The sequence below is a fragment of the Triplophysa rosa genome, linkage group LG12 (genome assembly GCF_024868665.1).
Source record: "Triplophysa rosa linkage group LG12, Trosa_1v2, whole genome shotgun sequence".
In the NCBI taxonomy this organism is placed as follows: Eukaryota; Metazoa; Chordata; class Actinopteri; order Cypriniformes; family Nemacheilidae; genus Triplophysa; species Triplophysa rosa.
Window position 1 is genome coordinate 658,657 of NC_079901.1, and position 12,949 is coordinate 671,605.

General features: G+C 41.1%; 1 protein-coding gene across 1 annotated transcript in view; it reads right to left on the reverse strand.

The window, feature by feature from the left end:
* Positions 1-5,321: 5,321 nt before the first annotated feature.
* Positions 5,322-12,949, reverse strand: part of LOC130563176 (sodium- and chloride-dependent GABA transporter 2-like) — a 35,281-nt gene continuing 27,653 nt past the window's right edge. The window contains exons 10-14 of the mRNA XM_057348607.1: positions 7,213-7,350; positions 6,824-6,926; positions 5,817-5,917; positions 5,519-5,689; positions 5,322-5,429 (exon numbers count right to left, since the gene is read on the reverse strand). Coding sequence (XP_057204590.1) covers positions 5,322-5,429; positions 5,519-5,689; positions 5,817-5,917; positions 6,824-6,926; positions 7,213-7,350 — 621 coding nt within the window. The remainder of the gene's footprint in view (positions 5,430-5,518; positions 5,690-5,816; positions 5,918-6,823; positions 6,927-7,212; positions 7,351-12,949) is intronic.

Sequence of the window (12,949 nt, forward strand, 5' to 3'; positions counted from 1 at the left end):
ACTGACATCAGGGTGATTTGAGTGACCAAGTCGATGCAAAAGAGCCATTGTCTTGGTCTGCAGGTTGTCTACAATATCAGTGATCAAAGAAGACATTTGCTTGACAATGTATTTAATTGCAGAAAGGGTCTGATTTGATTGGGCTTTTAGCTTTGCAAGGAAGCATGCCACTCTGTAAATTATATCTTCCTCTGCTAAATCATCCCAATCCTCGGTTTCCTCAACACTCCCAGAGTCATCTCTAGGTGTTGTCAATAATATCACGTTTTCTAATGAAGAGTAATGGAATTAGTTGTGGAATATGTTGGTTGTGCAGATCTGTATCTGTTGTTGTTGATGATACTGTTTGACACATATGCTATTTTAATATACTGTATGTCTCTTATATGACCTTATACCACGGGGCTGTTGAATGCTACATTCTGATTGGCTGACAAACGTTCGACGGGTGTGCATTATTTTTCAGTTAAACGCACACCTATGAAGTAGTTCCAGATTTGTCGACCGAATTACAGTTCCATATCACTGCGCCCAGTTTAACTTAAATGTAGCCTACTGTCCACCAGTGAATACGTATCTAACAACAGACAAAGTGACAGGCAAATTCCATCGTCTGAGAAGAAATAACTATTATTTATGGACAGCATTTGAACAACAATGGCGAGAGCACTGTACAGGACTGTTCAGACGAAAAACTAAAGCATATATCAAAGGTAACGGCAAACTACATGACACAATCATCGGGTTAAAGATAAAACACGAAGCACAAACAACAAAAACAACATGTTAAATTCGTCTGTGGAATGGGTAAACGGGACTTAAAACACACAGCAGGAAGCTTTCTATACCACTGAGAGAACCGCAGCTGGCGCAGAAACCTCTGTGTCACATTTTTTCTCTTAATACTTTTCTTATACGACAGGGGTGTTAAATACGACGAAAACAAATCAAATACAGATACTTGTCTTTTCACTCTCAGTGAAGCAAACGCGTGTGCACGTGCACTGTCTGTCTTCCTCTCGCTCTCGGAAAACTGCATATGCAAAATCAAGCAACGCCTTCAGATGAGATGCGTAAGAAATTAGTCCTACCAGCAAGAGCATTCCGGGACAAATACCATACAAATGTCTTGAGATAAAACATCGTAACAACGTCTTGTGGTATCGGAACAACGTCTTGTGGTGTTGTGACCGTGGTATAAGCGGAATAATTGACTCCGGTCCTTTCAATTATCGAAAGTTAATGCACACCCGAGGTGTAACGGCCACTCCGCTTCGCGTCGCATTACCACCTCGGGGTGTGCATTAACTTTCGATAATTGAACGGCCCGTCGTCAATTATTCCTTACATAAGTAATTGAACGTTCTGTTACAGCCATTTTCACAACACCTGAAGTAGGTGCTTGCACTGTTCATGCCATGAACCAATTTTAGATGTATAAAAAGTTTGTTTGTGTCTCCTGAAATCGCCTGACTGCATTTGAAATACACCAACAAACAAGTGATCAAAAATAAAATCATTCTTTAGCTAGTGTTAACTTACTCTGGTTAGCCTCAGATGTTTAGTTTCCGATAAGACAGAGAGACTTCTCACCTCTGCTTTGAAGCTTAGGAGTCGTAAAATATCCCACAGAGAAACAAAAGGGGGTTATCCACACTTGCGGTGAGAGCACCAACCTAAACTCAGACCCCTGGAGCTAGGTTTTGACTCTGGTCTTTTGATAATGGTATCAAGAAAACAAGAGAAAATGGAGTGGAGGGGGTTGATGGCTCTTCTTTCAATGACTCCGACCATTTGGCTTATGCTATTCTCTACATAGAAATGTATTTTCCAATCCAGATAGATAATTATTACACCTGTAGGTAAAGTTAGGTAAAAATATGTTTTCCCTATACATTTTGTTATAATTTCATAGCAATACTCTATAGCTTAATTTTCTTGTTGATGTTTTGTATGTCTGTCTGTGGAACTTGTGCTTTGTATTTGTAAATGTAATACAATTTATTTAAAAAAAATTATCTTCAGGTTCTGTGGATCTACTGCGTGTGATAATCTACAGCAGATTACCATGACATTCCAGGGGCCCATTTCAATAAGGAGGTTCAACCAACTCTAGGTTAAACCTTGAACTCAGAGTTGGTTAAATTTGAGTTTTTGGTTTCAGAACAGCTGATTTGAGTTAGTTCAATTTACTCTGGGTAGGCTGACTCTGGGTTAAGCGCGTGCACCACGACTATAAAAAGCCATCATCAATGGCGCTCCGATATTATGATTCACCATGGCAACGGCACCAAAAAAAGCAACATGGCGGCAGAAAGCACTTGAGAGTGAGGCAAACTTTCCGCTTTGCATACAATGAATTTACTGATGTCCTGAAAATGACTTAAGTTTAAATATATAAATTGATAAATGTACCAATAAACAAACAAATTAATCATTAAATGAATGAAACAACAGAAATAAAACAGAAATAATAATAAAAAAAATCGTATGTTCTCACTCGCCATGAGTGCTCTAGTTACGCGAATGAGACGTCATGGTGTATAGGACACCTGTAGGAGTCAGACTCTCGTGCAAAATTAGACTGATCGCCGGTTCGAACCCTGCGCAGATTTCAGTTGGAATGGCTGCACGTCAAAATTTAAAACTTGTTTATTTTATTGCTTCATTTCTGTATGTATGTCTGTATTTATTCATTTCTTTATTCATGCACTTTATTTATACACTTTATTAAGTCATTTCTCATCGTCCATAGAAAATGATGCTCTGATGTAATACACATACGGTGGCTGATGTTATTGATGTAAGAATGGATGAGATATATTTTGATATATCTAATTCACTGTAAAGAAAAGCGGTACAGTTTTAATAAAAATGCACAGGGAAATGAAAAAATTCCACTTGGGTCCAAAATTGCTCTCCTGAAATCAAAGAACATCCATATGAATGAATGCAGCCTCTGCGTGAATCCTCTATAAAAGCACATAGGACATATAAGTCACTGAGATGGTCTCTGTGTAATCAAAATGTGTGCCATGAATGACTGTATTAATGAACGAATGAATGATTTACACCACTTGCGCTTTAAAAGGGGGAGGAGATCGAAATAAACTCTGGGTTTACCAAAGAAAACCTGCTCCCGACCAGGTTAGGTTCACAGAGTAAGTTACTATGGTTACTGACTCTGAGTATAAGTGACATCTCCTTTAGAAACGGGCTTGAGTTACCCCGCTTTCTCGGGTTTGACATACCTCACATTACGAAACGGAAAACCCAGAGTTTCTCTCATTTCAGGGTTAATACTCAGAGTTTTCACTAAACCTCCTTTCTGAAACGGGCCCCAGGTATGGAAAAAATTTGACTGTTTATTGTCATGATCCTGCCTCACCTTGTCATGCTTTTCTAGTCTTGTGGCAGGGTCATGACAGTCCCACGTGTTTTGTGTGGAGAGAGACATGGCATTGTTTGTTTTGGCATGCCATGTGCTCTCTCCAGTCTCGTCTTTGTCCCCGCCCCCTCGTTTCCTCGTTAGCTTCCGCTAGTGTTTGATTCCCCTCACCTGCCTAGTGTTAATATTCCTTGTTAGTTCCCATATGTAATGCCCTTGTGTTTGCTGTCCTGTGCTGTATAGTTTTTGCTTTCTTGCCTTGCCATGTTGGTTGTACTTACCTTGTGTCTTGATGCCTTGTAGATTTCCTAGTCCTGTTTTAGTCCTGTGGAGTTTAAGTTAAGTATCTTGTTCTCTCATTTTTTGCCCCCTCGTGGGATGTCTTTTGTTTCACGTTTATTTGTTGTGCCGTTCTTGTTTTAACCCTCATCGTGGGCTTTTGTTTTGATTAATAAAGTTTAAGTTCTTCGTGTACCGCATCCTGGACTTGGGTTCTCTCTCCGTGAATGTTTTCTGACAGTTTAGAATCTAAAATCTACACTTTACGTGTGAATGTAATACAACTTATTTTAAATATTTTATTTTCAGGTTCTGTGGATGTACTGCTTGTGCTAATCTACCGCAAATGACCATGACAATCCAGGTATGGAAAAGATTGGACTGTTTATAATCTAAAATCTACATTGCCAAAAATGGACAAGTAATTTGATTCCATACAATTGCTTTGACAGTGGCAATAAATTAAATTTGATCTACAGTGTATCATTTTCCTATAATATCCATTATTATTAATTTGGCTTGTCCTTGTGGGTCCACTGTGACTGTAAGATTTGTTATTGCCAAAATAACTCTTGGGAGGTTTTGCTATAAGCAAGTGAACTGAATAGTGTATCATGTACATAGAGATTTGCAGTCAGTCTAAGTATTTTGCTGCAACCGTTGACATTTGAAAAATAGGTTTACCTGATGCCATCTAAGATGTATGTTTTTCTTTCTTCAGCCATTAACTTCAGGATTTTTGGTAGGCATATAATGACAGTGAGTGGGACCAAAACTCTTGACAATCCAAGTCACCTATAGGCAGTATAAGTAATCTATATGACTCAAATTGCTCAAATAATGTCTACATTTTTTTTAAATAAACATTTTTGCACTTCCCCAGTGTCTTTCTTTTTTTAATGAAGGTACAAAATAAAGTACTGTTTTTTTATATTGTGTTTTTATTTTACATGTAAAGAATTTAACAGGAAATGACTGTAGGCCTGGGACCTGAGAGTTTCATTATAGATTCAAAACTGCTATTTACTTTTAATTTACAGTATAGTAGGTTTTAAATGTCACTACTTTTGGTGTATTTTAATAATATATATCTGAATTATAACTGGTAAATGTACAGACATTTGGTTTTTATTAGTAGTTTCTTAGTTATTATACATTTAAAATGTTTTTTTTAAGTAAATTACTGTATAGATTGACAGAAGCTTCATAAAAAAAGTTCCTAAATTTACAGAGATTACCCTGAGAAGAAGTTGCTTTTTAATCTATTTTTTTTATAATGATCTGTTTTTCCATAGTTTTATGAGCAATTATCAACAGTGCTATACTGTAATTTAAGCACTTTTGACTGTAAAATTGGCTCTGTATATTTACAGTTTATTTCATGTAATTTTGTGAAAGGTTTTTGTCTGTAATTTTACAGAAAACGTCTGGAAACTCTGCTGCCAGACTTTTTACAGTTTTTTTATGGATTTAAACAGTTTGGATAAGAAGAGTTCCTAAGTAAGAACAATTAGATCTCAAAAGAGCTTCACTGGGAGATGCATTATTTTGCTTGATGCATGGACAGAAAAGAAAATCTGGCAAATCATTTTCATGACAAGTAAGTAGTCTTTCATTGCACAGTATATTGACATGTTCCTCTGCATTACTCCTATCAAAACAAATCTTCCATCTCTGCGGTGCGCATCATTTGCTGCATTTCAGTGCGCTGCTTACGGGTGAGTGGGAGGTTCCTGTCAGGACTGCACAGGTGATGCCAACGCTAAGATACACAGAAAAATAGTTTACTAGTAGATAAGCCTGGAGGCTTTTTGAAAAATGTAATTGGTTAATAATGTAAATTAGCTTCACCTGTCTCAGATTCCCTTTCCCAGTAAACAGTCGGCCCAGTGCCCATCCAGGTACTAGTAGAATAGAAGACAGGGCCAGTAACCAGCCTAATGCATACGCCCAGCCTGGGTACACATACCAGCGGTTAAATGTCAGGGGCTGGTACTGCACCAGAGAACAGACCAAAGACACCTGAGGTTATACAAATGAAAACGAGAAACTGTTCAGACGGGTGACAAGAGAAATGCTTTAGGTAACAGATATACCAAATAATAAATATTGACTTCTAGGAAGCCCAAACAGATTCAGACACACATACCAGTGACACTAAAGGAGTGAAGTATTTCCAGCACAACATGAATATGTAGTTGGGTCGAGTCTTTGTCATGTCCTCAATGATGTCAAACATTCTCTCAGCACCTGGGGTATGTAAGAGAGACTGTTGCATAAATACTGTCCTGGTGTATGTGTTTCATACTATAGTTAGTATGTTAAAGAAATAGTTCAAAGTGCCTCTGAGAGCACTAAAGGAGATCATGTAATGAATTCCCAGTTCAGTGGATTCAGGTAAATGGCTGCATGACCCACTTTAAGGCTTAAATGTGCACCAGAAAAAGTGCATCAGTTCCCCAGAAAAGTTACTGTATACTTTTGACAAAACAAAAGCAAATCACTCTCATACGCCCACATGGGAGAGCGATGCTGGCTCCTATAGTTTTTTGTTAAAGCATGCAGACAATGATCAATCAGAATATATTTTTATGTTGGGTTCTTTATTTAACCTTAGTCAACATAGGCCCGTTTCACAGACATGGTTTAGCTTAAGCCAGGACTATGCCTTATTTGAATTAAGGTATTTATGTCGCTTTTATGAAAATGCCTTAGAAGAATACATTACTGGTGAGCATCTTGACACAAAACAATGGCACTGATATATTTTAAGATATTTCTGGGCAAGTTATATTCAGTTAAGACAGGTCACACATTCATTTTAGTCTGGGACTAGCCTTACGCCTTGTCTGTGAAACCGGGCCATAGTGTCAGAGCTGTAGCCCAGTGGTTACTTAGTGCTCTAGACACATATATATGAGCTGTTCGCTAACAGGGACTCGGTTTAGAGTCCGACCTGAGTCCTGTCCTGATCTCAGACACCGTCACCCTCATGCTTCTGTCTGCCTCCACATATAAATAAAAGCCCAAAAATATAATGATAAAAACCCTTAGTCACATTTTACTGCCATTGTATTTAATTCAACTAAATCCAAACTGTCATTTTGGGTGAAGATTTCTTTTAATGTGCATTTCTGTTGTTTGTTTATGACTCACCAAATGTCCAACCCATGGCCAGAGACTCAAATACAGATAGGAACAGAACACAAGCTCCATTGCAGGCATAGTAGTCAAACAACTGGAACACATACATCCCTCCCTGTGAGTCAAAATACAACATTTCAACTGAGGACAAGGTGCCTACTATATAGTATAAGGTGCTTATAACACACACTCAGCATTCTTCTGTTGAGTTCTGATAGTGGTTTCTTTACCCTAGCTGGCAATTTGAACAAACGTGACAAGTGTGTTAAAAATATACGTTAGCCTACATATTCATATTTTGAGTTTTCCAAAATTATACTTTTTCCAATAAAATTCACATTTATGTGATCATTTTTTCAGTGATTTCACACCCTGCACAAACACTCTTTTCACCACCTCACCTCTGTAACCATGACGAGTTGACCAAAGAAGCAGATGAGACAAAAGATAAGTAGAAACATTTCTCTTCTTCCTGTTTTGCGCAACACCATGGGGAACAGATCCATGACTGACGTCATGACGACCTCCATTCCAACAAACTTTAAAGGTATAGAATAACAAAAGTGGTTAACACTTTAGAATAATGGTCCGTTGTTAACAAGTAACTATGCAGTAATAAGTAATGAATTAATAAGTTTTACTACATTAACATTGAACATAAGACTATTAACTAATATGGAAAAAAGAGGAACTAATTAGTAACTAATAGCAAATTTGGGACAATGGTAGATCCTTATTAGGTATTCGATAATTACTAAATAAAAATATCCTCAATGAGAACTAGCGAACGATGACTAATTGTAAGGAAGTACCAAATAATTACTAATAATCATAACAGAAACATGCCGAGAAGTGAGTATTCATCTTTTTTAAACTCTTAACATGTTTATAAAATGTGTAAAAATAAATAATTAAGAAGTCATGCTGAATTACTAACATTTAAACAATTTGACCGACAATCAAATATTTTATGTTTGATTTGCCCTCCTTGTCCCCTCCTTATTTAAAAGTATGCGTTAGGTGTGAGTGATTTAATTAATCTTTCACTGGCCCCATGGAGTGGTGTGGTGCTCGCAACCACTTTTAAAGTACATTTCCGCGTTGAAAAATGGAAAGGTTTTCCTTCACGTTTTTGAAAAGTTTCACGCACACACAACAGCATTATCAAAACAATCTGCATTTACATGGATCTGGGAAAAGGAATAAAACCCCTGCTCCCTGAAAAGGGAATGAGATGCTGCGTCGCCATAGCAACACTATTGGGGAATGCCTCTGCGTGACTGCGTCTGAAGTAGGGGTGTTGGGAAAAATCGATTTACCTAACTATCTCAATTCTTTTTAAAACGATTTAAAAATCGATTGGTTTATCTCAGATTCAATTATTTTTTTTATTTTACTTTTCCTAAGAGGTGGTGGAGTTACCACTTTTATTCCAACAGAGGGCGTAAAGCACATGTTTGTATCCGTATTAGATGACGTCGTATCCGTTTTAAGCTGGTGCGAGGACGCAAAAATCATGGCCGAGTCAGCGGATCAAAGCTCGGAAATTATTTCGGCACCTTCACGTTTCAAATACCAAGTGTGGAAACACTTTGGATTTTACACTTTACCGGGAAAAGCAGCTCTAGACATGACTAAAACGGTATGCAAACTCTCCCATACACTGAGTTTCATGGTTCAAGGTACTTTAAAATATACACTGTGTATGTGTATGCTCCTGAAATAAAAGTTCAGAAAGATATGATGCATTGGTTTTGTTAATATGACTCATAATATACGTCAGGGCTATTCAATTAGTTTCTCATGAGGGCCAGTTCATGAAAAGCATCCCAAATGAGGGGCCGGAGAGATATGGCTTGCAATATGAGGGATGACACAACAACAATAAGAAATCCGTTTGATTTTTTCCCAAATTCCGTTTTTTCTGTTTTAATTTTTCTGCATTTTCCGTCCTTCACTATACAATAGTAATATATTTGCCCACATGAAAAAAATACTACAGTATTCACTTATAAACTACTGTATATTAAAAGCCTGCAGTAGATACAGTACGTTGAACCATACAGGGAAAAATAAAAATAGAAATAATAGAATCTTACATAATACATTTGCAAGATTCTGTGCCATTCCGCGTTATACAGCAAAATCTGTTTAATGCCTGAAATCCGTGATTCAATCTTTGGGCCGTGTATGTTGTATTTTTACATTTTTGCCCCACAAGACACACAAAGTGTTTTCCTACATTTAAACATGCTGATGTTGTATGTTAAACTGCACAACAACAACAACATCGGTGCATTGTAAGATGCCCAAGCAGGCTTTTCTACATTCAAACATGTTCATTTGTTGTATTTTGAAACTGCATAACAAAAAAGGAAACTTCAGTGAGTGAAACAACATTAACCTACACAGGCGCTGTTCTCCGACGCGCTGTTCTCCGCCCTTGCCTCTGTACTTTTGAAATGGTGGTCCTATTCGTGCTAGCAAAATGTCAGAAATGAAACTAATAAAAGTTATCATCCGTCATCGTCCTGTTCACATCGTCCCACAGGAGAGAAGGCTTGCGAGTCGCGCTACTCGCCTAACGTCACGTGACTCCTGCTTGGTGTTGCTGCAGCTCGTGCTGAATGGAACAGGCACGCGTCACTTCATTACTGTAGGGTCTGTTCCCGACTGAACTAAATTTATTCTAGAGATTCTTTTTCACACTGTGCTACTTGAAGGGCCGGAACAAATTACATTGAGGGCCGGGTTTGGCCCGCGGGCCGCCAATTGAATAGTCCGGATATACAGTCTCTTCAATGGTATGATCAAGTATTCTCCTAGTCTTTAATAAGCAAAAACAAAAATCACAATAAATTGTAATATCGACTCAATAGTTATATAATCACAATACTCAATAATCGGAATATATATTGAATCTGCACACAAGTATCGGGATAGTATTGAATCGGCAAAGTAGTGTATCGTTACACCCCTAGTCTGAAGTACGTATGTCAAAAACATCCAATCGTGAAATGATACGTCAAAGGCGGGATGACGTATAGGACCAGGAAGTATAAAATTGTCTCATTCCCTTCTCAGGGAACAGGGTTTACAGACGAAAGCCAAGACGTTCCCTTTCGAGGGAACTCCCGCTGCATCACATATACATTTACATTTATTCATTTAGCAGACGCTTTTATCCAAAGCGACTTACAAGTAGGAGAGCATATAAACATTTTGTCAGCACGCTAAACAGTACCGTTAGTTTACAAAACCATGCTACTAGATGATTAAAGCTGGAGTAAGCAAGGGAGAAAATGAACAACAAGATTTTTTTTAGACACAAGACATAGACAGTTATTGGTTAGTCAAATACATGTGGAACAGGTATGTTTTCAGCTGTTTTTTGAAAGTTGTGAAGGATGCTGCAGTTCGGGTGGAGGCTGGCAGTTCATTTCACAACAGGGGAACCGAATGAGACGTGCAGCTGCATTCTGGATCATTCCCAAGGGCTTGGCTGCATTGGTTGGAAGGCCGCCCAGTAGAGAACTGCAGTAGTCCAGTCTTGATATGACCAGAGCTTGGACTAGCAGCTGAGAGGCATGCTCCAGAAAGCATTTGCTTGTAAAGAAGCAAATGCTTGCAAGTTTGAGTGGTTGCTGCGATGTGAGAGGTGAATTTCAGCTGGTCGTTGAACATCACCCCCCAGGTTCTTCACAGACTTGGTGAGTGTTATTGTTAAAGATCCGAGCTGAATGGTAAGATGGTGTTCAATTGATGGGTGGTGCGGTATAACCAGGAGTTCTGTCTTGGAGAGGTTGAGTTGTAGGTGATGCTCTTTCATCCAATAAGAGATGTCCAGAAGTCAGGCAGAGATGGTGGGCTCATTTGGCTGAAAAGAGAAATAAAGCTGCGTATCATCTGCATAAAAATGGTATGAGAACCCATGTGCCTTAATAATTGGACCCAGGGAGGTGGTATATATAGAAAAGATGAGAGGAGCCAGAACTGATGCTCGACGAACTCCAGTTGTCAGCTGGTGAGATCTGGATGTCTCGCCTCTCCAGGATACCTTAAAGGATCTGCCTGTGAGATAAGAGTCAAACCTGTTGAGTGCAGTTTCAGACATGCCCAGTTTGGGGAGAGTGGACAGCAGGATCTGGTGGTTCACAGTGTCAAATGCAGCAGGGAGATCGAGCAGAATAAGGACAGATTACAAGGATTAACCCTTGCCTGCAGTAGGTTTTCGACGAAAGACATAAGAGTGGTCTCCGTAGAATGTCCTTTCTTTAAGACGGATTGTTGACTGTCCAGAAGGTCGTGCTGTGAGAGATAAGCAGAGAGCTGGCTAAATACTGCCCTTTCGAGAGCCTTGGAAAGGAAAGGCATGGGTGAGATTGGTCTGTAGTTGCTGACCACTGAGGGGTTGAGTGTTGGTTTCCTGAGTAAAGGTGTTACCAGGGCTTGTTGAAATGAGGTGGGCACAGTACCAGTGGTGATGGAGTTGTTTATAATGTGTGCGAGTTGAGGCAGTAGAGATGGAGAGATAGCCTGTAGGAGGTGGGAAGGGATCGGGTCAAGGGGACAGGTAGTAGGCCGGGTGGAAAGGAGAGTTTTGGAGATATCAATAGAAATGCTCTTGGGGAAAGACATGCCAGTGCCGCCATGCTTCACGTCTGTGTGTATAAACCAAACACAACTAAGGCAAAAGTACTTGAGCGCTCAGATCCAGATTATAAAACCTGACAACAGTAAGTGGCAAGGACAAGCCTGCTGCATCACAGATGTCCTGAAGAGACTTCCCTGACCCTAAGGCCTTAGAGGCCGCCATACCCCAAGTTGAGTGTGCCCTCGCATCTACGAATGACGGTCTGCCACAAGATTCATAAGCACAAGATTCGTACACCTGCTGCCGGTGTGCCACGCTCTCCAGGGAACCCGACTCTGTAGCCAGTGTTGGAGCGGTCGCATGTGCATCAACCCGAGGGGGACCACCCCCGCAGAGGACACCATGTGCCCCAGGAGCCTCTGAAATAGTTTCAGGGCGACCACTGGCTGCCTGAAGAGGTTCAGGCAGTTCAGCACCGACTGTGCACGCTCGGTAGTTAACCGTGCTGTCATGGAGACAGAGTCGAGTTCCATACCGAGAAAGAGGATGCTCTGCACGGGGGAGAGCTTGGTCTTTTCCCAGTTGACTTGTAGCCCCAAACGATCTAGATGCTGGAGCACCAGTTCCCTGTGTGTACACAACAGATCTCGCGAGTGTGCCAAGATGAGCCAGTCGTCGAGATAGTTTAGTACCCGCACACCTCTTTCCCTGAGGGGAAGGAGGGCGGCTTCCACGACCTTTGTGAAGACTCGTGGAGACAGGGACAGACCGAAGGGGAGGACCCTGTACTGATATGCCCGCCCCTCGAAAGCGAACTGTAGGAACGGCCAATGCCGAGGGAGGATCGAGACATGAAAGTATGCGTCCTTCAGGTCGATTGCCATGAACCAATCCTGAAATCTGACAGACGTCAGGATGCGCCGCTGCGTGATCATCCTGAACGGCAGCTTGTGTAGGTGCTTGTTCAGGGCACGCATATCTAGGATGGGGCGCAGCCCCCCGCTTTTCCATGGGACAATGAAGTACGGGCTGTAAAACCCGCTGAACATCTCGGCTGGAGGGACGGGCTTGATCGCTTCCTTCGCCAGAAGGGTGGCGACCTCGGCCCAAAGCACGGGCACATCCCTGCCTCTGACTGAAGTAGAGAGGATGCTCCGGAACTTGGGCGGGTGTCTGGTGAACTGGATCACGTAGCCGAGACGAATCGCCTTCCCTAGCCACCGTGACGGCCTGGGAAGCCGAAGTCATGCTCCCAGGAACCGAGACAAGGGGACTAGGGGTTCGATCTGCTTCATCGTCCCCGCGGGGGGTGGTTCGATGGCTAGCAGTACGGATCCCTCGCCGTGGAGGTATACTCGATCTCCCTGGGGTCTTCCGATCAGGGCCGCTTCTGCTTCTGCGACGGCTGCTGACGGGATGGCGGTTTCCTCTTCGACGTCCTTTTCTGGGAGGCCGCCTGGCTGGGGGGCGCTGGAGCCTGAACCTGCCGAGTCACGGCTGAGTACTGCTGGTGGAAGTCCTCGACGGTGTCACCAAACAGCCCA